The following is a 27,459-nucleotide window of genomic DNA, read 5'->3' on the forward strand; positions in this document are numbered from 1 at the left end:
CTGGCTCTAGATTTATTTTTACACCCTTAAATACTTCTTTTAAAATTTTGTTTTGTTTTTAAGCCCACTTTATGCACAGAAAGGCTAATTGGGACAGTATCTACAGTTTAAAGTGAGATCCTAACCACTGAACAAACCTTCCTCCACTGGGTATCGAGCCGGGACATCCTTAAATACAAACTATCCCCACCCCTTCCTCCCGATGGAAAATCATGGATAAGCCCTTCACGTTCTGGACATAATTTTTATTTTTACTTCCTCAAAGTATCTTCTGAATTGAATTCCTCCCTCCCATGGTCAAGCGTTTGCAGATTGTGTCCATTATCGATAATCAGTGTGTTATGTGGAAATTATATGAAAATTGTACCAGGTTTATACTAGGGGTGACTCGAACCTGGGGCAGTGGCCTTCCCGATGGCGTAGTGGTAACGTCGCCGCCTTGTAATCAAGGGGTCTAGGGTTCGATACACAGTGGTAAAGATCCCACTTTTTTAAAACTGTAGGTCCAGTCTCGATTCGCCTATCTGTACATAAAATGTACTTAAATCAACAATTCGAACAGTAGCGACCCCACGAGATTTTCCTATTCACTTTTTCAATTATCCTTCCACTATTATCACTAATTTATTAATTACCTTCCTTATCCAATATATTAGCCCACCACGTGTGTTGTGTTATTTGTAGCGTCTAATTTTTACGTAACGCTTACCTAACGTACTTCAGCCTTCCCCTGTCCCAACGTGGTGTCAGAAAGTCTGGCTTACGATTACAGCATTTCGTAACTGCAGGAGGATGTTTTCTCTTCGTACCTTCCCAGGCCTGGGAATTTCTCTCCCGTAGCTCTCAACCACCATCAGGGGATCTAGATAGAAGATCCGGCAGAATTCCTTCCTGGTCGACTCAGTGTTGCCACAATATGAAGAGAATTTCGCTCTCCAAGGTACAAAATTTCCCTATTTCATCCAATTTTCCCGTAATGTTAGATTTTTGTATTTTCTTATTTGATTTATTTAGTTTATTTACCGTCGCATTTCTGCCACACTTGGTTAATCGCAGCGATGAGGGTGATAAGATGAAATGGTTGAAGGGATAATGACAAACATTATGGACGACACAACACGAACCCCACAGAGGATTTTACTGTTTGCGGGTCCAAGCGCCCGAGACTAGTTAGCCTGCAATAAATGCAGTCCAAGGTGTAGTTCGTGAATACAATACAATAGTATGCCTTCAACGAAGGTCGCCCCTTAACCCCCCCCCCCGGTCACATTAGAAAAGTTGAAGTCTGCTGTCACAAAACTTTATTATTATTATTATGTAACTGATAGAAGGGATAATAATATTAGAATTGACTAAACGAAAATAACACAAAAAGAAAATTATTGACATCAAATTGTACATTTTGCGAAAAGTACACAACATATGGATGTTTCACGAGCCCGGTAATCTCGTTAGATTTATGCCAGTTGTGCTAACAATAATTTAAAAAATAAAATTACTAGTTCCCAATCCAAATTTTTATTATTTGGATGGGAGTCATTTACACCATGAAGAAATTGCATGTAATATGTGAGCCCGACATCTTAAAATTTGCATGCAATTTTGCTATTGTAACAAAAAAAAATTTCTTTTCCTTTTCACCTACAATTCTACCTAAATTTCTCTGCAATGAGGGAAATTTGCCTTCATGTGGCAACACTGGCTCAACTTTGTACTGTCATTCACAATTTTGCACCTTAGTGATCTATTGTTTCGATATGGATGTTTCACGAGTCCGGTAATCTCGTTAGATTTATGCCAGTTGTGTTAACATTAATTTTAAAAATAAAATTACTTGTTCCCAGTCCAAATGATTATTATTTGGATGGGGATAATTTACATGATGAAGAAATTGCATGTAATATGTGAGCCCGATATCTTAAAATTTCCCTGCAATTTTGATAGTGTCCAAAAAAGTATTTTCTCTTTTTCACCTGTAATTCTACCTAAATTTCCCTGCAATGAGGGAAATTTCCTTTCATGTGGCAACACTGTCTCAACTTTGTACTGTCATTCACAATTTTCCGCCCAAGTGATCTGTTGTTTCGTTTATTTTGCGTCGCCTATCTGTATCTCGAGGTAAATAGCGCTGATAAGGATGCAAAAGATGAAGATACGAACACAGTGACTTTATATATGCATGCCTTATTCGGGATTCAAACCTAGGACCTCGACTTCGTAATGGATCATATTGAGCTCTCCACCAGTGGCTGGCGAAACTAGCTCATGGACCATCTGGACTCCCCTCCAAACCTTCATACAGCGCACACTTGCACACAGAGAGTTGATTTGTAATAACAGATATTATCAGAGGTGGTTCTGGCAGTTAATGTCGGATTAAAAATTATAGATACTGGAGTTCGGACTGCAATTAAAAAAATTCCAATTAAAAAAGAAGCCGTTTTTATTTTAGTTTTGCAAACGATCGTGATGAAATTTTAATACGGTGCAGGCAAAAAGGTTTTAAACACAATTCTTAATTTTCAGATTTTTAAAATTTGTCAAAAAACCATTCTTATCAATTTTGCGAGACAACTTGTTCTTAGTATTGGGTAGTCCTAGAAATTCAATATTGTTATTGTTTTGAAGCTCTTTACATCTGTTTTTAAAATCCATTGTTATTGTTAATTCACATTGTGAAACCGATTTTATGCAATTTTTATTCAACGGAGTAATGATGTACGTACAGTGGGATCCATGAGTATTACTGTGCAAATTGTCCATGACTTTTTTCATTAATTTTTCTCTTACATCCTATGTGTTTATAAGCCATGGACTTTTATGTATGCTGGTGCAGAAATGGTTAACAGCTTGTTTTGAGTTTTCTTTTAATACTTGAAGCTCTTATTGGGTCAAATAAAGTGCATGAACATGGTGAAGGACAATTTGCACGGTAATACTCATGGATCCCACTGTACGTGAAACATGGCAACGCAGCAACACAGCGACAGCGATGGAACCGTTGAAGCTGTCACTGTGAGTCATTGCATAGTCTAAATTTTGATGTAACTCGTTTTCATGTGGTGGTCTACTGGTTAATTCTTAATTGGAGTTCAAACTCGCGTATCTATAATTTTTAATCCGACAGTAGGCATGGTGAGAAAAAATACGGTGGGGGTTACAGCCCACCCTAACTCCCTCGGTGGCGACGTCCATGAATGGAACGACCCTGCCATGGAAGTGCGACGTTACGCAGTTAAAATACAAGTTATGCTGATTGAATGGAGTTGTTTCTGGTAATCAGCTGTATACCATGCATACAGATAAATGCAAGCTCACATAACATTGAAACTGTATTGAATGGACGTAACCTCTAAGGTTGAATGCTGGGAACAATAATATGCACAGTGCGTGTCCTCTGTTTTCCTAAGGGGAAGTTGCGAAAGTTCTGCTTTGCACCCGTTGACCTTTGATTGTTGTCGTTTTCAACCGAAGTTTCAATCACCACGCGAAGCTCCCGACTTGCCGATATCCTTGGCATAAAAAAACGTGCGTCCTAATGTACACTCCTTCATTCATCCTTCCATACATAAATGTATCAGGGAATCCTGTGTTTTCGTTATTTGTAATCTAACCGACTGCTACCCTCATTGTTATCATATTTATTTGAATTGTAGTCACATTTACTCTTCATTGAAACGTTACCGTTAGATGTCGCAAGGTGTCAGTTTAATACAGTTACTGATCTGATGGGGCTACAACAGCCCTTCCCGAAATTTTGAGAGAATCAAAATTTTGAAGTAAAAGCAGAAAAGAACTCGGGTAAAACCAAAGAGGTAACTGAAACTCCGTTTATCGTTTTTTGTCTTTGTACAACCTTTAAGACAAAGGTGAAATATGGTAATTGTGAAATATTTTATAATATGTAGTTCCACTTGCGACAGCAGTAAGTGACAAATAGACTAACAACTGACACACCCGCCATGACAAAGACAATTGACAAAAGATTAGACAGAAACACGAAAACTGACAGACTGACTGAACGTAATACCTACCATCCGAAAAATAATGCTGCATACACCAGTGAATACAGTGAACATAAAAAGTATTTTTATCGCAAATAGAAATTAAGTTACATCTTTCTCGCTTGAAGAATTCCTTCGATATCTTTCAAGATATTAAGGTTTGTATATTATATGTCAAATAGGGTAGTATTTGTAGGGGTATATGGAAGAAATCCTCCCCTCTGCTTATTGGCTGCATGCTTGAGGTGATGGTGGAAATATTTTAATAACTTGATGCTTGGAAAAAAGGTTTCTGAAATTCCCCTTCCCTGTAGATTTCTCAAATATCGCACCGTTTTTTTTATATCATGGGCTCCTTCAGAAAGATTTCTAGCTGGGGTCGAAATATAAAATGAATGTCTTAAATATATAGGGGTGCCCTCCCTCCCCCCAGGCCAATGGCGCCTTCCCTCCAGATCATGTTAAAATCCCCATAAAGTATTTAATTACGACAGCGTGTCGTATTACTGAAATCACTTTTTTTTTAGCTTTACTGAACAGTTTACTTGAACTGCCACCTCTTAAATTCTTCATTTTCTTCTTCTAACGGATTGAAACTGGCCCACCTAGTAGAAAACGTACTGTTCGCACCAGAGGCAAGAGCGCTAACCATTTGGTCATGCGGTAATTTCCCCTGTCATTATGAGGTTTTACTCAATATTCGCAATTTTTCTCATTCAACACATACATCCATGTCTTGCCGGGGATTCTCTGCATCCCTGCCGTTGTAGCAAGCTGCGCGACCACTCCGCACCGGAGATCGACCTTTTTTTGTGCCTTCACCGGGTATCGTACCCGGAACTCCTTGATTACAAGGCGATGACGTTACCACTACGCCATCCGAAAGGCCGATTATTTGGCTACGCGGGAACCCATAATAACAATATTATTATTAATTTATCTATCTAAGTAAAGAAGCCGCGGTGGTGTAGTTCCCTTGGCTGAGTGGTTAGCACATAGCGCTACGACGTCAGGGGTCCCGGGTTTGTCTTTGTCGGGGGATACTACCGCATAGGGGTATTCCTTTTTTTAAAAAAGTCAGTAGAGCGTCTGACTCCCACGCAGGAAACCCGGGTTCGATTCCCGGGGTGAGTGATCTAAGGTCTGAATTTTTCTGACCTTGTCCGCGCATAAAGCGGCTCACCCAGCCTCGTATCAATGGGTTCCTGGGAGCAACGCTGGGCGGTAAAGGCGGCCGGAGCGTGGTGCTGATCACACCACCTCCAAAATGGCCGAGATCGAGAATGTGTGCGGCCCTGTCCCCTACATCCCATAAATGTGCCTTCATTGCACAGGGCTATATGGGCAGGGAACTTTACCATAACTATTTAAATATTATCAATAGATTAACCTATTAATTACAACTTAATTGTTATTATATGTGAGACACTTTTGTGCGAACCACTGCCGAAATATAGTTCCAGACACGTGCCTGGATAAAGTGAATGCAAACTTAGCTGGAAAAGATCTGACAGTGATCGAAGCCGTGCAAAATTTACGCTCCGGCCGAGAATTTGTCTACGTCACACTGTGACGAAACAACCTCTGCGGCACATAGTTAACCGGTGGAGCCGGAGCCGGGCGAATGAATGGCTGAATGGCCGGGGACGAGGAGGCGAGCAGCCATCCCGGATGTGCCATATCCCCCCTCCCCCTCCCCGCCCCTCTCGTTCGCGTTCGCCAACGTTGCGAGATAGTTGCAGCCGCGGGAGATCGTCGATTCACAAAAGCACTCGCCGGACAACAGTTTTGGCAACACGGCCACCAGGAGAGGTTTTCGCTAAGTGCTCCCAACTGACGTACAATGTTACTAATGTTGGTAACTTTTTTTCTGTGCCATCTTTCGTGCATTTGCAAGAGAGTTCAACATTGCTGAGTCAACTAACGTTGCTTATTCGCACTGTTAGTTTGTCCGTGACGAAATGGAGGCATAGAATGGATGTAGTAGAATTTGATTTGATTTAATTGTTGGTACTTAGCTTCGCATTTATTCCACTTTTGGCTAATCAAGACGATCAGAATGTGTGACGATATGGTGAACTTGTTGAGGGTCACTCAAGAAGAACACCTACGCCCAGGCCGGGATTCGACCCCATCACCCTTGGAGTCGCCACGGAGGTCGGCGTGGAAGTAGTAGAATGAAAAGCCCATTTACTTCATTAAAGATACTATCTCAGCATTCATCCGGAGTGGCTGAGAAATAGCACGAGAAAACCTTAGAATTGCAGACTGCAGGTTTTTTAACCTGCGATCTCCCAGCAAAGAGCCCTTCATCTTAAATCACTCACCTAAACTCGTTTTGTAGATATTGGAGATGTTGGAGACTATTTTGCAGTCAATGAATTTTGCAGTACTGTGTAATTTATACCGTACAATTTTGAATAACTTATTTTAACGTTTGTAAAAAATAATTTTAAAAGATTTTCACTTTCGCTAAATAGAAATGAAAACCAATTACACGAAGGAATAGAAAATTCTACTTGAAAACAATTGAATAATGTAGGTCGAACTGTACCCTGGACAAAAATGCTGTATGAAGATGGTAATTGTGCCACTGCTGAAGCGAGTGTATATTTTTCGGGTGGGATGAATTCTCGGTTATTCACATAATAATAATAATAATAATAATAATAATGATGATGATGAATTTTGTTCAGTTAATTATATTAATTATGTTTCCCAGTGTATAGTGCTATCCCAGTCTCGCTAATACCTAATGCATCCCTCTGAGTCCTGCGTTCGAATTCCAGGTGATACATCATCAATATTTGTACTCATATTTTATCCTTTGCATATTGAGTTTTTTTAAAAAAGTTTTCTTATTTTTTACGTCGTCTTTTGCAACTTTTTGACTGATCACAACGATGAAGATGAATGAATGTGACGCTAACAAAGCCACATTCAAGCAGAAGCATGGATTCGAACCTGAAACCTTGGTGACGAGATTTTGAGACAACCATTCAAAGCGCTCGGTCACAGCTGTGATAGTATTAATAATAATAAATATAAGCTAATAATAATATACTTATTACTGTTGGGAGAGACTTTTACTCGAAGAAACAAGTGGATGAATATCCAGCAAAACTGTTTTACTTAATTTTTTTCAGATTTCAGACCATTAATATTCAGAACTAGTGAAATACATTGTTATTCTCGTTATTTTGTTGTAAGTTTACTCATCTCAATCAAGGAAAATCTTTGAAAGTTAGGGGGTGATTACTAATGTCCTCATGGAATCATCATCATCATTGTTGTTGTTATTATTATACTTTTATTATTATTATTATTGCGTTGTAGAATAGGAGAATATCGATTTCTAAATTATATGAAAATTATTTATTTTCATACCGTGTCATGGGAATGAACATTTTTCCTTCTTCAGTACGGTAATAATAACGGGAAGGAGGGGGGGTTCTTCTTCTCCCCCCTACCATGCCCATGCAAGTAAATATTCACATAAACAACCTTTACCCTTCGCGATTCAACTTTGTAACTTCACCTCTATGCAATGGGTATATTTTATGTTTGCGGGTTGGCTACACTTCACGCAGAGCGAGCCTTCCACCCGCCTGACCCACGGATGGCTGATTACATTTCCGTGTACCGTACCGGCGAGCGCAGACGTGTGTGTGCATTTGCGGTGGCATGGTGGCCGTGTGCAGTGCATGCATGTATGGGCCACGTGCATTAGTGTGTGCAGGAAACGGTTTATATACCAAAGCGCAGGTTACCCCGTAAAAACCTGAGGGAGTTAAAAGTTTACGTGCTCTCAACGTCATCGACGAACTTCGATTCCTGACGGGAGACTACTTTTGGAGAGGAAATTGGAAACGGACATTTTGCGAAACTTTTCTGCGCGTATCGTGGTTCTCTAGTTTTTTTTGTTACGTCTTTGGCAAGCTGTGAATGAATGTGTTACTGATGGGCCTTGAAAAGAATATATCTGAGAGGGACAACAAGGCTTTACCGTGGATATTTACGGATCTGCCAGGTACAGTAATCTTTTCTTTGCATCAAAATATTATTTTTAAATTCCATACTTGTCTGTGATCACAATATTGGCGTAACCAAGCATTAGCTCACGGGGTGTGCCAAATTAGTATACATTGCTTTGTAATGAAATGTTAACAGAGACGAAAGTAGGTGTTCTTTAAGATTTGGGGGCAATGAGTTTGAAAATTACATTATTTTTTGATGATTCACTCAATGCATGGACATTTAAATGAAGCAACACACACGTTTTTTTTTTCTCACACCGTTAAATATTGCCCGAAAGTGCTTATGACTCCGTACATTACATGCTAAACACTTTTTCATGCATACTAAGCCATGAAATAATGCAAGTGTAGTATTGTACTTGTTTTTTTTAGTGTTTTTCATCATGGGTGTAACTTTAGGACCTAACTTTAGGAAGGGAGGGGGGCAGAATCGAACTTGAGGCTGAACTTTAGGGGTGACCAGAATCGAAAAGTTTTCTATCCCATAAATATAGCGCCCAGGACAATTTTGCTAAATAACTGTTAAATATGTGAAATCACAAAAATTACTCATTACTTTGCTTCTCAGATCCGAGGAGGTTAACAAAAGTGCCATTAATTGGTAACCGTTAGTAAATCTGCAAATTTGGGAGGGGATAAGTGCCCCCCTGCTCCCAACATGTTACTCTTATGTCGTAGATTTCACCACATTTGGCATATATTCTGTAAAGAACACCACTAAAATAATAATCTTTCTGCCATATGAATTCAATGTTTTCGATAACGTTGTTAATATTCATAGTGACAGATAGATTTAACATTGTTATTTCAGTATTATTTTCCCCTAGCAATTTTCCAACACACTGTTTTTCCCTTTCATGGAAAAGACATCCTGGCTACACCCCTTTATTTATTAACGTTTGTCAGTCGCCAGGAAAGCTATAGAACGTGACGCATTTCTTATGACGTAGCACTGTTTCGTAGCTCTAATCCTGGTGTACAAAACCGAGATATTTCTTTACAACAACCATAATTTCAGCCACTCTCCTTGTAATCAAGGGCTTGTGGGTTCGAATCTCTGCATGGGGCATGAGTTTCTTTGTATCTTAGCATGGCGGAGTGGTCAGCGCAACGCGCCTCGAAGCCAGAGGTCATATTCTCACAAGACGAAGATTATCTGGTCTGGGGCTTATTACATGAAGCTTTAGTGGGTTGTAAAATCTACGACGGAATTCGAACTGCGAACAGTTTCGGCTATCTTCATTCTTAGTTTGAACACGGAATAGTAATGTACGATTCATTCAAGTACAATCCTACCATTTACATGGAGGGGATGAGGAAGAGAAAAGGCCGGTACCGTGTTCGAATCCAGCCTGTTGGGGCAATTCAAAAAAACATGAAATTAACCGAGATATTTTTACTTTGCATTTCTTGATTGATCGATTGATTTGGATTATTTCTCTTCGCTTTTCTGCCACTTTTGGCTAATCGCGAAGATGAGGATAGGAATGATATGATTAAATTGATGAAAGGAAGCACACAATGAACACCCATGTCCAGGCAGGGATTCGAACCGGTACTCCTGGAGTCGTAGCGCGCTGTGCTAACCACTTCGCCACGGAGGCCTACCTTTGCCTTTGCATTACTGAATGTTGCATCATGTACAGTCACGGAAAAAATACTTCCCCCTAGAGCCTTAATATCAGTAGTCTTATGGAGGAAGCATTGCTATCCACGACTGTCCATTAAGCAAAAAAGAAGAAACTAAAAACGTTTTCCTACATTTCTAACTTTTAAAAAATAGCTTGTACTGTTGTTAAGAAATGTATTTACTATAAAACCATACTTGTTACTCTAGTAGAGAAATTTCTTTACAATTACAAATACAAATTACTAATCTTATTAGTGCTAAAAATGTAATAGAGGTAATTCTGTTCATGAGAGTAGGTAGGTAAAATTGTTAAGAAAGGACTAGACTTTCTGGAATCAGAAAGTGTCTAGAGTAGAAGAACTTCTTTAAATTGCTAAGAATATTGTCTAGACTAGCAGAGAAGTTTCTATTGATGGCATCAAGTCTACTAGATAATTGCTGTCATTCTTGGCGCCAAAATGTCCAGTAGAGTAATTATTTGCAGTGACAAGAACATTTGTCGGTTAGTCGAGTTGGTATGGCCGAATGTAGTAGAAGCTTTCTTCTATAAATTTGGCCACGGAAAATGAAACAAAAGTAGCTGCTAAGTGTATGTGGTAATTTTGCGTCGCTTTTCAGCCTATTGGGTTAATCACGACAATGAGACGAAGGATTATCTGGTGAAATGGGTGATGGGGCCCTGCGGTAGCTGCCAAAATTGTACTGAGACGAGACACGAAGCGTGGCACAGTATGTCTATCTACTCAGTTTCCTGTTGCGTATCGAAGTAATAGATGCCGATATGTAACTAATAAAGCAAACTAACATAAGGTGTTTGCCCATTGAACAACGCAAATAAGCTATGCGTAAATAATGGGCCATCAATCACTTCTCCTCCAGGGCATGTCTCGAACATGATCCAGAGTCTCTTCCATGGCTTAATGGCAACACTCTCGCGTTGTAATCCAGGGGTCTTGGGTAGGCATGGACGATATCGGAAATTTGATATTGCAATATATCGTCAAGAAGATATAGTCACAGACGATATGAAACTATATTTTTTTTACCGAATCGTGATATCGGCGATATATCGTCTCCACGATATATGTATATCGCCAAATATCGTGACGATATATCGCTGACACCATATATTTCTATAAAATATCGTGACGAAATATCGCCAAATAGACGATATATCGCCCAACATTAGTCCTGGGTTCGATAATCGGTTGAGGAACGTTGCACAATGCTTTTGACCCCACTTTAAACTGTAGGGCCATTCCCGTTTAGCCTTTCGGTGTAAAAAATCGAACTTCAATCAACTTTTGAGACGTAACTCTTGGGCATCATATCTTCGTTTCGTGTCGAAAAGTCGGGACATGTCCTTATTTGAACGCTGTTATGGATAACGTTTTCCAGACATGTAAATACGAGATATTTCCATTTTACGGAGTTATGAAAATTTGCTTTCACCACCGCAATAATGCCTGATCATCTGTGGTCAAAATAAATTTGAATATGTAATATATATGGCACAAAGAAGTACAGTGTCTTTTGAAAGACACGGCACTTCTCTACCCGGATGTTTGGAAAGATGTAAACGTTGCTTCCTGTTACAAGATGCACTGTTGAGGAGTTCCTTTAAACACTTCGTTGTGCAAAGCTTCTTCGGGTGCTTCAAGTGCAGACGTTTTCCCGTCTCTACGCGACTGTTCTAAAGGTTAATCTGGGCGATATGAGAAGCAGTTAGTGCATATTGCCCTACACGATGGCGAAGTCGTAACGTCATGACCTTGTGATCAAAGGTGTCCCGCGTTCGATAGCATGCACATACTGGTTCAGGTCCCATTTTAAACTGTAGGACCTGTCCCGATTAACCTACTTAAACTTCAGTCTTTAATAGTAGGATCATTCTATGTCAGTTCAACTAGAAAAATTATATTGTCTGACATTGATGTTACAGATTTCGATTGGATTGGTAAATTCATGCCTTATCTATCGTATATACATGAAAGTTAACAGTTTGTTTTTTAGGTCATCCATTGTCGATATGTTGAAATTCATGGCAAATTAAGAACATTCACTTCATATAGGAACTAGAAAAATGACTTGGTGTCATTTTAATGTTTATGCAATAAGCTTTCTTTCGAGGTGGAAATAAAATCGATTGCTTGAATTGATTTATTTGACTTCGTGTTTCTGCCACTTTGGCTAATCGCGAAGATGAGAATGAGCAATGATGTGGTGAAAATGATGAAGGGCCACCCACGACGAACAATCATCCGAAAGCCGGTATTCGAACCCAGGGCCCCTGGCATCATCCCTTACATCATATATAGGTAACACAGTGGCGTATGCTGAGTCTAATACCCGGGCTATCTCACCATGACACCTGGTCCTAGGCTATGGAGGAAGGGAGAAGACTAGACTAATTATTCTTGACGTCTTCAAGGAAGCAACGTTGCCATGCCAACGGTAGTCAGGTTGCAAAATTATAAAAATTCAGGTTGCCAACTCCTAAGAATTCGGGTTGCCAACTCCTAAGAATTCGGGTTGCCAACTGCTAAGAATTGAGGTTGCCAACTTCTAAGAATTCAGGTTGCCAACTCCTAAGAATTCAGGTTGCCAACTCTTAAGAATTCAGGTTGCCAACTTCAGAATCGCCATTATATTCCATTTCAAATCAGCTTAATTCACACAGTTTCTAAGAGATGTCTCTTCAGTATTTTACTTTCTAGGCTTCAGGCTTCGCAGATAGCTTATCTAGCCTGGAATATACGCTCCTGAGGTAACAGTAATTTATCGATTGATTGATTTCGTTATTTAGCGTCGATTTTCTGTCATTTTCGACTAATCGCGACAATGAGGATGAGTGATGATATGAAATTGATGAAGAAGGAAACACTCACAAGAACACCCTACGGCGAAAATAAAATCGAAAATTTCACCCCTTCCCCCCCAAAAAAAACGCATTCTCAAAAAATGTTTTAAAAATCTAGAACCTTTGCACACGTTTTATTTAAGTATAAATATGAATATCAGTGTGATCATACGTACCATGAACACACACACAACAAATCGGTTGATGGCGTTCATTGGTAGACTTCCTCGCCACCGACGTTCCGCGATTTGAGCCCCGATCTAGATGGACGTTCTTTATAAATGTTCCTTCATCAATATCATCTAATCATCACTCATCCCCATCGTTCCGATTAGCCAAAATAACCAAAATACAGTACAAATGTAACAGCGAAATGTATAAATCGAACTGTGTCAAAAATACTATCAACTTCAGCATGCTGTCATCATTGTCGTGAAATATTTCATCCACAAATTTCACGTGCCTCAGCGCTCCTAAATTCTTACGCAAACTTGCAAACTTGCTCGTGCTTTGTAAGTAGTGTCAATCGCTTCATCTACTTCCTGGGTGTCGAGATTGAGAATGCGCTGAGCCGTACTTGCACGTCCCCTGCGTGTGTCTATTGCACGGCGCTCAGTACAAAGTACATTTTTGTGAGTCTCATATACGAGTAGGCGTGTTGCATTGTGTACCGTAGGTTAGTGACCTTGTGCCGAAGCTTTAAAGGGATTTACAAGGATTTCCTCCAACATGTAAGGATTTGCTGATATAAATGAAACTCCGCAATCTACTGATATCGAGGGCACTTGAAAGGAAATCAACGTAGTGATAAGCTCAAATCGGAAATGTAAGCATTGCATTTCAAAATTTTATGGTAGAGTCAGTAGTCAGGCTATTAGCAATTGCCAAAATACGCGGTGATGACAAACTCATGGCTACACCAAAACCAGTGGCGTACCCAAGGGGGGGGGGTTCGTGTGGCTCATGACCCCCCTTTGGTTCGGTATTTCTAAAACAAAAACGTCAAAGACAAGAACAGATTCCGAATGAAGACTGACTAAAGAAAAAGTATACGTAACCCCCCCATTTTCGAAAATCCTGAGCCGGACCCTGTGGCCGAGTGGTTAGCACATCGCACTGCGACGCCAAGGGTCCCGGGTTCGAATCCCGCTCGGGCTTGGTTGTTTGTGAATGTCCATTCATCAATTTCATCACTCATCCTCATCTTGGCAAATGAGCCAAGAGGCACAAAACGCGAAGTAAAATAAACAAAATCAATCAATCGAAAATCCTGGGTACGCCGCTGATACCAACTGAAAAAGCCCAAACACATAGAAGTATGTCGTCCTTGGTTAAATAGTGACAAAATTGATTTTAAGTTCATTTTATCCTGAGGAAGTCTACAGGACCTACAGTTTAAAGTGGGATACAAAGCAGGGTTGTTAAAAGTCCAGCAACCCATAACTTGTAATGGGTTCTATTGGTTCCGCTGCAGAACCGAAACATTTTTTTCTTGCATAATTTAAATTCGGTCCAAGTTGCGTATTGTGTCATTGAAAAAATTTTTCTGGACCGTATTTAAATTGATCCGGAAAAAAGGTTCCTGTACCGAATTGAAATGCTTTACAGATAAAGTTCTTTACGGTCCAGAATCGCTTGCTGATTTTCTCTCCTGGACCGGAATTTATTTAAAATTCCTGCACCTTTAACAACCCCGATACAAACCACTATGCAATGTGGCTCCACCGGGGATCGAACCTGGTAGTAGTTGATGACAAATCAATTGGTAAAGAATGAAACCGGTGCAAATACAACTGTCTCTAATATTCCCACATCAAATACAGATATACCATTTTGCGAATCATTGAATGCTAACTTCTCTCCTCCTAATTTATTAGAAGTCATCGTCGCTGAATCATAAATGCGTTACGCAATTCTTCAAGATCGTAACGTATGGCGGCCTTTTTTAAAGTTATTGTTTTATTTTTTTTATTACCACGTAGATAAAGAAAATGTTCGAAATGTAGCATTTTCTTATTTCATTGGCTGATTTGGTATATTTTCCTTCTCTTTTTTTGCCACTTTTTGGCTAATCGCGAAGATGAGGATGAGTGGTCATATGATATTCATGCAAGGACGCTCACCAATAAAACCCATGCCGGGATTTGAACCCGGGACCCCTTCCGCCACGGAGGTACGGCTATGACACTTTCTGCTCAGCAAGGAAGTGTACACCAGGGGCGTATCCAGAAAGTAAATTTGGAGGTGGTCCAACCAGGGGTGCCCATCTCCCAAGGTCAATCGCGCGTCCCCCCTCTATAATAGTACGAGGATAATTAACGCGTTTTTTTTATTATTATTCTTGGAATCGTAATTTCAGAATTTAATGTCTGTTGACACTTTTCAGAAGCAGTTTGAAATATTTGGCTGAACTATTCATCTGTCCCGAAGTCTCTGAAGCAGTTCTGTCACGTCTCTTGGGTAAGCAAGAGCAGAGGCTATATTGTGATCAGCGCTCTGAATACCTTGACAACTGTACAGTAAAACTGAAAACCTTTTCACGTGGTACAATGAAGAAAGTCCCCTTTTCAACTTAACTGAAGTCAGATTTTCAGCTGGTTAGGGGATATTGTTTTCAGAATCCACAAACAGTGCACACAGAGAGAATTTTCTATACCTGCCACATCAAGTGTCTCATTGGAAAGTATGCTGAATCAGTAGATGTTGTCCCCGCCAACGTCAATCGCTATTTAATATTCGCAATTCATTTGCACGGGTGTTAATTAATTTGCACGTACTTAGAACTAATTTGCACGTACTTAGAATTCATTTGCATGTACTTAGAGTACTTTACATTTATGTATTTGCATGTTTATAACTTTTTATGAATATATATTTATTTATTTTATGAAAAATATGTATATAGAAGGTAATTAGAGGTACTAAACGCTATGCATATGTTTTTATATTCATTACTGCAAAGTATGTAATGTATCAATCGATAATAATTAATGTTTATAATATTGAAAATAAGTTTTCTATGGTTTATGAACCGCTATGAACGGTGGTAATGGTACGAAAGAAGACGGTCCCGGTACTCGAACCCGCGATATGTAATATTATTAATTAGTACTATGTAATAATGTATGTTATTATTGTATGAAAGACGATGGTACGAGACGCTAGACAGAATACTGTCTCCGAATCTCGACTCCGCTCTGATGCCAGACAGAGAGAATGAATTAATATTCAGCGCAGGTAGAGGAGAAAGGATGTCTAAGGGAGTGTGAGTTCAAGGTCAAATGACGTCAGAACGTCAGAACAAAGGAAGAACCTGATTGACCAATCAGAGATCGCGTCGGTAGGTTTTCAGAACCGGTTTTTTCAAGGTTAACCAGTACGCAAGAACAGGGGAAAGCTATGCAATACTGTAGGGCAGGGGAGGGAATCAACCAGACAACAAAGGATGTCTGGAATGCGCAGCAAGGGTCAAATCTCTGAAGCTATGCGGTTTCCGCCGCCAATTAATATTCCGCTCAGGTTTGCCTCCAAGGCACAGGACGCTTTAGTGCAGGTTTTTTTTTATCTGTACTATGAAGAAGGGAGAGCTATTAGGGACGGGGCCTACAGTTTTCACCATTTGCTTTTATCACGGGGTAACGAACCTAGGACCCTTTGATTATTGATTTAGGTAGTAAATGTATGTTACTGTGTGCTATTTAACTTAATTTTGAGTTTATTTTTTACCAAACTTTGACTTTATGTCAAACATTTTCACAGCTTATCCTTATTTTTACAAAAATAACACTATTTGTACTATTCAGGCAACATTTTTTATTAAATTTTGGACTCGCAAAGATATTTTTACAACTTTTTAACTTATTATTTTACAATTTTATGTTAATTTTTTACCAAAATAACACTATTTGTACTATTCAGGCAACACTTTTATTAAATTTTGGACTCAAAGACATTTTCTACGTTTAACTTATTATTTTACAACTTTATATTAATTTTTTACCAAAATAACACTATTTGTACTAATCAGGCAACATTTTTTATTAAATTTTGGACTCACAAAGACATTTTTTCAATTTTTAACTTATTATTTTACAACTTTATATTAATTTTTTACCAAAATAACACTATTTGTACTATTCAGGCAACATTTTTTATTAAATTTTGTATTTACAAAGAGATTTTTTCAACTTTTAATTTATTATTTACAAGTTTATGCCTATTTTTTTACTCAAATAACACAATTCTATCTGTTCAGGAAAGACTTTAGTTACATTTTCGACACACAAAGTGTGTGTTCTCAACTTCTATCTGTTTATTTCACAAGTTTAGGCTTATTATTACCAAAATAATACAATTCAATCTGTTCAGGAAAGACTTTTAGTTACATTTTCGACACACTAAGTGTGTGTTTTCAACTTCTATCTGTTTATTAGGCTTATTATTACTCAAATAACACAATTTCAGCTGTTCAGGCAACATTTTTTATTAAATTTTGGACTCACAAGACATTTTTTTCAACTTTTAACCTATTATTTTACAACTTTGTTAATTTTTTACCAAAATAACACAATTTCATCTGTTCAGGAAATACTTTTTATTACATTTTGGACATACACACATACACACACACACACACACACACACACACACACACACACACACACACACACACAGAAAAAGAGAGAGAGAGAGAGAGATTTTTTCCAAGTTTACAGGATTATTCTCCACGTTTACTCAAATTACACAATTTAGATGTGTTTTGAATTAAATTTTGCACACATGAAGTGTGTTTTGTCAAGTTCTACCCTTTTATTTTACAAGTTTAGGCTTAATATTACTCAAATAACACAATTTAATCCAGTCAGAAAGGATTTGTTATTATATTTTGGATGCACAAAGAGATGTTTTCAACTTTTTTACTGAAAGTACTTTTAGCTAAAATGTAAGCCACAGAATATATTATTAATATTATTATTATTATTATTATTATTAGGGTTTACTGATTTCCACTATGCTATTTTTGGTTCTGTATTTCTATATGTATTTATTTAGGTCAGGTTACGCCTGCTACGTAGGAAAGTTTGTTTATTTTAGAGTTTGCTGAGTATTTTGTTACTTTTATACTAGGTAAAGTTTTCTAAATATATCAGGAAGGGCTCCATCCATATACTTTTGTTTTTGCTGTTTGGAGATGATGCGATCAGCATCACTCTCCATCTGCTTTTTATTTTATGTACCCAATATTATTTTGAGGCTTACTGAATTCTAGAGCCTATTTATGCAGGAGAGAGGGCTTGAAAATTTTCATTTCAGATAACCCACAACTATTTGTCAGAGTATTTTAAAGGATATTTTATATTTATTATGTGCTACTAGAATATCAAAGCTTGCTTAATTTTTATGTCTGTAACGCTGTTATTGTATTTCTAGCTAAGGTTTACTGGATAAAGTACACGAAATGTTTATCATTTCGACTATTTACTTTTATACGAGGCCAAATTTTTAGTGTAACGAAAATTATTGTGTGTCTATAAAGACTGAAATCCCTTTACCGATGGGTCCATAACTGGACGCTTACCAACATTGTTTCTTTTTTTTAAAAAATATATATAACCATTTATCAATATATTCTCAATTCACAGGACAAGACGAAGTTCACAGACGACTGACTATATGGACCATAGGTCCACTTGCTAAACTTTTTTTCTATGCTAGAAGAATAATTTAGCCTTATAGCCTTTTTCAAGGTATTTTTGAAGTATTACTGGTTTTATGGGTGCATCAACATTTGGGTTATTTCTATTTTCTTTATTATACGAGGCCACAATCACTATCTGAACACTGAAATTCTCTGATTGAAACTAAAACCTTAGGCTGTAACTAGGGATTTAGTATGTATATCGACAATTTATAAGACAACACGAACCTTACAAAGGATTGTAGGTGATGTAGGCCCACACGCCAGAGCTTTGTTAACCTGCAAGAAGCATTTACAGCTAATGCTACGAGGAAATGAGGTTGATTTTTACTGTTTCACAAGAATGCTATTTTTTATACACCCAATATTTGCTTTTCAAGTAACTACATGTACCAGAAGCACTTACAGGCCAACTCTAACTAGACTTCGACTTATTCTATATCAGGTGCTAAATTTATAAAGAACTATGATTGTGTATATTTCTGAGGAAGTACGCAAAAGCAGATTACCCGATTAAAGTATCTGAAAAACATATTTTTCTATGCAAGTATATTTTTATTGACTGGATTATTTAACAGATCAAACAGGAAGACTGCAAAATTCATTAAATGTAGTTCTATAGTATAGGTGGTTTCAGAGATATAAAAAGAACAAATATAAGATTTCGCTTTTTTTTTTTGCTTCTGAGGCTAATCGCGACGCTAAGGGTAAATGGCCAGGAAATGTAACGGAGGAGAAACAATCCCAAAAGTTATGGGCTGCATGTAAGTTAATACCACAGAGATATTACAGTAGGTGTAGGTTCTTCCACCAGAACATTTCTACTTATAATAATACTGGTTATGCTGTACTGTTAGCTAAAGATGCTGATATTTGAGAAACTTGAAAGCTTATTTGCAAAATTTTAGATAAATAATAATCTGTTAGACTGTAAACATATTTTATATCCATTCTGCAAAAGATCCGATGACAAAATTTAAAAATTGTTATCGTCCAGACAGGGACTCGAACCCTGGACAGATAGGTTAAAAGCCTAACGCTATACCAACTAAGCTATCTGGGCACAAGGTATTCTTTTTTTGAAAAGTTAGTTATCTTAAGAAATATATTGAAACACTTGAGAACACTTTTGGTCTGGTTCGACAGACAAGGAGACAACATTTCTAAATTTTTACAGACTGGGTGTATTTTTCCACTATAGAGGCCTTCACTATATGTAATTCGAAACGCTAAAGTTCAGCTAGCTTCCAAAATTGAGGTAAAGATTGTGTTTGGCGAGATTAACAAGTTACAATTATATCCAGTTACGGACAAATAAAGCTAAAACTCTTAGATTTACTGTACTAGCCAAGTTTTAGTAATATTTTCTTCACTTTAGTACAAATACCAAAGAAATAGGTATATTTTATTTATAATTTGACAAAATGTACTAGTATTTAATTTACAAAGTTAGGTAAAAAGCAGTATTTTTTTAAAATATTGTTACTGCCTTCAAATTTTATGTTATTTAGCCACTAACAACTGATTTACACTGTTTGGCATCCTTTAAATAGGAAAAGAAGGAATTATTTGTTTATTATTTTTACTTTATATTTATAGTTATTTAAGAAAACAATTCTACAGTTTAACTTAATTTTAACAAATTGTTACTAATTTATATATCAAAGTTATGTTATTTAGAGTGTATCAAGGCGTATAAAGTTAATATTTGTACTTATCAGTTCAACTAACAATTATATTTTACACACAAAAGATGATGTTTACAGTTAAATTACTTGAATCAGAGAATAATATTTTACAGTAATTGATTCATTCAGCACTAGTCAGTACTTTTATGCTTCAGAAAGTTTTCTTAATTTTCTATTACGCATGCTATTTTGGGCTATTTTTAAAATGTATTTCTAAGGCAAACTGGTTTAATTTTCTGCTTATAATGCAAAGTTGACATAGTTTTCGCACAATGCATTGTACATTTGTTATATTCTCTACTTACAATTCAAATATTATGCTTATTTAATGTATAACTAACTAACTCTCTAGCCTTCTTAAACCCGAAGGTTCATGGCTGCAGCAACACATGCCTTTCATCTGTCCCTGTCCTGAGCAAGATCTATATACTCCTTTCCTTCCCTACCAATTTCCTTTTGGTCCATCTCTACATTATCCCTCCATCTTTGTTTTGGTCTTTCTATTGGTCTTTTACCATCAGGTTTCCCAACAAGAATCCTGTATACTCTTCTTTCCTCTCCCATTTGTACCACAGGATCTACACACCTAAGTCTTTTTGATTTAATCATTCTAATAATATCTGGACATGAATACAAATTATGTACTTCCAAATTATGTAACCTTCTCCACTCATCTGTCTCCTTATCTGTTTTAGGCCCAAATATTTTCCTAAGGATTTTATTTTCAAATACTCTCAATTTATGTTCCTTTTTTCAATGTAAGGGACCAGGTTTATTTACTGTATTTAACTTTCATTTTTTGTAATTAACAAAAATTAAAAGCTTATACTGTAGTTATTATATCTTTTTCTATCAGCTTATTTTGAAATTAATATTATTAGGTATAGTATTTGATTTATAACTATATTGCTTTTTTATCAATTTATCTAAGAGTACACGCAGACAAACATATGTGTACACACTTTTATGTAAATAGATATGCCTTTTTTCAATATTTTAGTATGAAGATTGCACTTTAGCTATTTAAGCAAGGATAGGAAAGGTAGCATTTCTGAGCATTTGTTGTAGGATTTTGTTGTCCAAGTATAGATGAGAACTGAGCTGGGAGACTGTTTTGAACCTTTTCATGATAGTTTGCATGTGAACTGTATGCAAACTGAGCACTATTGACTGTGCATGCTTCTAAGTTTTGCTGTTATTTTACATCAAGTCTCTGAGACTGTAGTCAGTTTCCCTTTTCAAGTAGTTTTTATTGATTGTGTTTGTATATGTTTTGGGGACTTAGCAGTTTTATGTTATGAGGCAGTTTGTTGTAGAATATTTTCACTGGATTCTTTTGAGATATTGAGTGTCTGCTGTTTTACTTGTAATTATTTTCCTTCTTGTGTTGTGTATTTGACTATATTTTGTCCAAGTTTGTAGTATTTAGAATAATTGTTGTTGACTTGTAGATGTAGGGAGTAATAATCCTTTGCAAGATGCCCTATACTTTAGTCTGAACATTATTCTTAGTGTTCACTTTTGAAGCCTTAGTATTCTGGTAGTATTATTAATGTAGAGGTAAATTAGGCTGAAATGTAGGCATTTTTCTGATAAATTATACTCACTTAGTTGTTTCAGCAGGTAGAAGTTGCATGATGGTTTACTGCTGATGATGCTAATTTGCTCTTCTTATGTACTACGTACGATGTAGCTTACTTGAGTAATTGGAATTTTCTACTGAAAAAGGGATTGCTTGTCTATTTTATTCCTATGTTGTTGAGTTTGTCCATAAGCAAGCCATGTTTTTACTCTATCTTATGTCTTGGAAGAATCTAGATATATTGTGTTTGCAGTTTTATGTTTCTCTAAGGTTTCAGCTATGTAGTTTTTTTTAAACTGTGCTATGGGTGTGACTACTGATTTCTCTTTCTGGATGCCATGTTGGTTTCTGTGTATTCCTCTTGCTGCTTGAATTTGACTTAGGTTGTTTGTTTTTTTTCTTAGATCTTTATTTGTTTATTTTTTAATATTCTTTTACATATAAAAATTCAAAGTACATTGTTAAAGTCAAAGTGTGTTAAAATTCAATTTTTCAAAGTTAAAGTTTTAAAAATACAATTTTCTAAAATTAAAAGTTATAATAGTATATTTTTGTTAGTAGAAGTTTTTATACTAGGCAAATTATTTTGTTATTAATGTAAAATTTGTTAGTTAATGTAAAATTAAAGTAATTAAAAATCAATTTTTCAAAGTTAAAGTTTTAAAATACAATTTTCTAAAATTAAAAGTTATAATAGTTCATTTTTGTTAGTAGAAGTTTTTATACTAGAGTAAATATTTTTGTTGTTAAAGTAAAATATGTTAGTTAATGTAAAATTAAAGTAATTAAAATTCAAAAAAAATAGAAAATACTGAACAAATAAACAAATAAAGATCTAAGAAAAAAAACAAACAACCTAAGTCAAATTCAAGCAGCAAGAGGAATACACAGAAACCAACATGGCATCCAGAAAGAGAAATCAGTAGTCACACCCATAGCACAGTTTAAAAAAAACTACATAGCTGAAACCTTAGAGAAACATAAAACTGCAAACACAATATATCTAGATTCTTCCAAGACATAAGATAGAGTAAAAACATGGCTTGCTTATGGACAAACTCAACAACATAGGAATAAAATAGACAAGCAATCCCTTTTTCAGTAGAAAATTCCAATTACTCAAGTAAGCTACATCGTACGTAGTACATAAGAAGAGCAAATTAGCATCATCAGCAGTAAACCATCATGCAACTTCTACCTGCTGAAACAACTAAGTGAGTATAATTTATCAGAAAAATGCCTACATTTCAGCCTAATTTACCTCTACATTAATAATACTACCAGAATACTAAGGCTTCAAAAGTGAACACTAAGAATAATGTTCAGACTAAAGTATAGGGCATCTTGCAAAGGATTATTACTCCCTACATCTACAAGTCAACAACAATTATTCTAAATACTACAAACTTGGACAAAATATAGTCAAATACACAACACAAGAAGGAAAATAATTACAAGTAAAACAGCAGACACTCAATATCTCAAAAGAATCCAGTGAAAATATTCTACAACAAACTGCCTCATAACATAAAACTGCTAAGTCCCCAAAACATATACAAACACAATCAATAAAAACTACTTGAAAAGGGAAACTGACTACAGTCTCAGAGACTTGATGTAAAATAACAGCAAAACTTAGAAGCATGCACAGTCAATAGTGCTCAGTTTGCATACAGTTCACATGCAAACTATCATGAAAAGGTTCAAAACAGTCTCCCAGCTCAGTTCTCATCTATACTTGGACAACAAAATCCTACAACAAATGCTCAGAAATGCTACCTTTCCTATCCTTGCTTAAATAGCTAAAGTGCAATCTTCATACTAAAATATTGAAAAAAGGCATATCTATTTACATAAAAGTGTGTACACATATGTTTGTCTGCGTGTACTCTTAGATAAATTGATAAAAAAGCAATATAGTTATAAATCAAATACTATACCTAATAATATTAATTTCAAAATAAGCTGATAGAAAAAGATATAATAACTACAGTATAAGCTTTTAATTTTTGTTAATTACAAAAAATGAAAGTTAAATACAGTAAATAAACCTGGTCCCTTACATTGAAAAAAGGAACATAAATTGAGAGTATTTGAAAATAAAATCCTTAGGAAAATATTTGGGCCTAAAACAGATAAGGAGACAGATGAGTGGAGAAGGTTACATAATTTGGAAGTACATAATTTGTATTCATGTCCAGATATTATTAGAATGATTAAATCAAAAAGACTTAGGTGTGTAGATCCTGTGGTACAAATGGGAGAGGAAAGAAGAGTATACAGGATTCTTGTTGGGAAACCTGATGGTAAAAGACCAATAGAAAGACCAAAACAAAGATGGAGGGATAATGTAGAGATGGACCAAAAGGAAATTGGTAGGGAAGGAAAGGAGTATATAGATCTTGCTCAGGACAGGGACAGATGAAAGGCATGTGTTGCTGCAGCCATGAACCTTCGGGTTTAAGAAGGCTAGAGAGTTAGTTAGTTATACATTAAATAAGCATAATATTTGAATTGTAAGTAGAGAATATAACAAATGTACAATGCATTGTGCGAAAACTATGTCAACTTTGCATTATAAGCAGAAAATTAAACCAGTTTGCCTTAGAAATACATTTTAAAAATAGCCCAAAATAGCATGCGTAATAGAAAATTAAGAAAACTTTCTGAAGCATAAAAGTACTGACTAGTGCTGAATGAATCAATTACTGTAAAATATTATTCTCTGATTCAAGTAATTTAACTGTAAACATCATCTTTTGTGTGTAAAATATAATTGTTAGTTGAACTGATAAGTACAAATATTAACTTTATACGCCTTGATACACTCTAAATAACATAACTTTGATATATAAATTAGTAACAATTTGTTAAAATTAAGTTAAACTGTAGAATTGTTTTCTTAAATAACTATAAATATAAAGTAAAAATAATAAACAAATAATTCCTTCTTTTCCTATTTAAAGGATGCCAAACAGTGTAAATCAGTTGTTAGTGGCTAAATAACATAAAATTTGAAGGCAGTAACAATATTTTAAAAAAATACTGCTTTTTACCTAACTTTGTAAATTAAATACTAGTACATTTTGTCAAATTATAAATAAAATATACCTATTTCTTTGGTATTTGTACTAAAGTGAAGAAAATATTACTAAAACTTGGCTAGTACAGTAAATCTAAGAGTTTTAGCTTTATTTGTCCGTAACTGGATATAATTGTAACTTGTTAATCTCGCCAAACACAATCTTTACCTCAATTTTGGAAGCTAGCTGAACTTTAGCGTTTCGAATTACATATAGTGAAGGCCTCTATAGTGGAAAAATACACCCAGTCTGTAAAAATTTAGAAATGTTGTCTCCTTGTCTGTCGAACCAGACCAAAAGTGTTCTCAAGTGTTTCAATATATTTCTTAAGATAACTAACTTTTCAAAAAAAGAATACCTTGTGCCCAGATAGCTTAGTTGGTATAGCGTTAGGCTTTTAACCTATCTGTCCAGGGTTCGAGTCCCTGTCTGGACGATAACAATTTTTAAATTTTGTCATCGGATCTTTTGCAGAATGGATATAAAATATGTTTACAGTCTAACAGATTATTATTTATCTAAAATTTTGCAAATAAGCTTTCAAGTTTCTCAAATATCAGCATCTTTAGCTAACAGTACAGCATAACCAGTATTATTATAAGTAGAAATGTTCTGGTGGAAGAACCTACACCTACTGTAATATCTCTGTGGTATTAACTTACATGCAGCCCATAACTTTTGGGATTGTTTCTCCTCCGTTACATTTCCTGGCCATTTACCCTTAGCGTCGCGATTAGCCTCAGAAGCAAAAAAAAAAAGCGAAATCTTATATTTGTTCTTTTTATATCTCTGAAACCACCTATACTATAGAACTACATTTAATGAATTTTGCAGTCTTCCTGTTTGATCTGTTAAATAATCCAGTCAATAAAAATATACTTGCATAGAAAAATATGTTTTTCAGATACTTTAATCGGGTAATCTGCTTTTGCGTACTTCCTCAGAAATATACACAATCATAGTTCTTTATAAATTTAGCACCTGATATAGAATAAGTCGAAGTCTAGTTAGAGTTGGCCTGTAAGTGCTTCTGGTACATGTAGTTACTTGAAAAGCAAATATTGGGTGTATAAAAAATAGCATTCTTGTGAAACAGTAAAAATCAACCTCATTTCCTCGTAGCATTAGCTGTAAATGCTTCTTGCAGGTTAACAAAGCTCTGGCGTGTGGGCCTACATCACCTACAATCCTTTGTAAGGTTCGTGTTGTCTTATAAATTGTCGATATACATACTAAATCCCTAGTTACAGCCTAAGGTTTTAGTTTCAATCAGAGAATTTCAGTGTTCAGATAGTGATTGTGGCCTCGTATAATAAAGAAAATAGAAATAACCCAAATGTTGATGCACCCATAAAACCAGTAATACTTCAAAAATACCTTGAAAAAGGCTATAAGGCTAAATTATTCTTCTAGCATAGAAAAAAAGTTTAGCAAGTGGACCTATGGTCCATATAGTCAGTCGTCTGTGAACTTCGTCTTGTCCTGTGAATTGAGAATATATTGATAAATGGTTATATATATTTTTTAAAAAAAAGAAACAATGTTGGTAAGCGTCCAGTTATGGACCCATCGGTAAAGGGATTTCAGTCTTTATAGACACACAATAATTTTCGTTACACTAAAAATTTGGCCTCGTATAAAAGTAAATAGTCGAAATGATAAACATTTCGTGTACTTTATCCAGTAAACCTTAGCTAGAAATACAATAACAGCGTTACAGACATAAAAATTAAGCAAGCTTTGATATTCTAGTAGCACATAATAAATATAAAATATCCTTTAAAATACTCTGACAAATAGTTGTGGGTTATCTGAAATGAAAATTTTCAAGCCCTCTCTCCTGCATAAATAGGCTCTAGAATTCAGTAAGCCTCAAAATAATATTGGGTACATAAAATAAAAAGCAGATGGAGAGTGATGCTGATCGCATCATCTCCAAACAGCAAAAACAAAAGTATATGGATGGAGCCCTTCCTGATATATTTAGAAAACTTTACCTAGTATAAAAGTAACAAAATACTCAGCAAACTCTAAAATAAACAAACTTTCCTACGTAGCAGGCGTAACCTGACCTAAATAAATACATATAGAAATACAGAACCAAAAATAGCATAGTGGAAATCAGTAAACCCTAATAATAATAATAATAATAATAATATTAATAATATATTCTGTGGCTTACATTTTAGCTAAAAGTACTTTCAGTAAAAAAGTTGAAAACATCTCTTTGTGCATCCAAAATATAATAACAAATCCTTTCTGACTGGATTAAATTGTGTTATTTGAGTAATATTAAGCCTAAACTTGTAAAATAAAAGGGTAGAACTTGACAAAACACACTTCATGTGTGCAAAATTTAATTCAAAACACATCTAAATTGTGTAATTTGAGTAAACGTGGAGAATAATCCTGTAAACTTGGAAAAAATCTCTCTCTCTCTCTCTCTTTTTCTGTGTGTGTGTGTGTGTGTGTGTGTGTGTGTGTGTGTGTGTGTGTGTGTATGTGTGTATGTCCAAAATGTAATAAAAAGTATTTCCTGAACAGATGAAATTGTGTTATTTTGGTAAAAAATTAACAAAGTTGTAAAATAATAGGTTAAAAGTTGAAAAAAATGTCTTGTGAGTCCAAAATTTAATAAAAAATGTTGCCTGAACAGCTGAAATTGTGTTATTTGAGTAATAATAAGCCTAATAAACAGATAGAAGTTGAAAACACACACTTAGTGTGTCGAAAATGTAACTAAAAGTCTTTCCTGAACAGATTGAATTGTATTATTTTGGTAATAATAAGCCTAAACTTGTGAAATAAACAGATAGAAGTTGAGAACACACACTTTGTGTGTCGAAAATGTAACTAAAGTCTTTCCTGAACAGATAG

At 35.8% G+C, this 27,459-nt stretch overlaps 1 protein-coding gene across 2 annotated transcripts in view; it reads left to right on the top strand.

The window, feature by feature from the left end:
• The window catches only part of Hecw (Hecw ubiquitin protein ligase), a 313,224-nt gene that overhangs the window by 139,652 nt on the left and 146,113 nt on the right, over positions 1-27,459 (top strand). Inside the window, exon 1 of one of the 2 annotated variants that reach the window (XM_083120524.1) lies at positions 7,667-8,034. The exons of the other annotated variant lie outside the window; for it this stretch is intronic. Within the exon in view, the coding sequence (XP_082976650.1) occupies positions 7,950-8,034 (85 nt within the window). The 5' untranslated portion in view covers positions 7,667-7,949. Of the gene's footprint in view, positions 1-7,666; positions 8,035-27,459 lie in introns of those variants that run through there. 2 annotated transcript variants of the gene reach the window in all.

This window comes from Lepisma saccharinum, chromosome 4 (genome assembly GCF_977018435.1).
Source record: "Lepisma saccharinum chromosome 4, izLepSacc3.1, whole genome shotgun sequence".
Lineage (NCBI taxonomy): Eukaryota > Metazoa > Arthropoda > Insecta > Zygentoma > Lepismatidae > Lepisma > Lepisma saccharinum.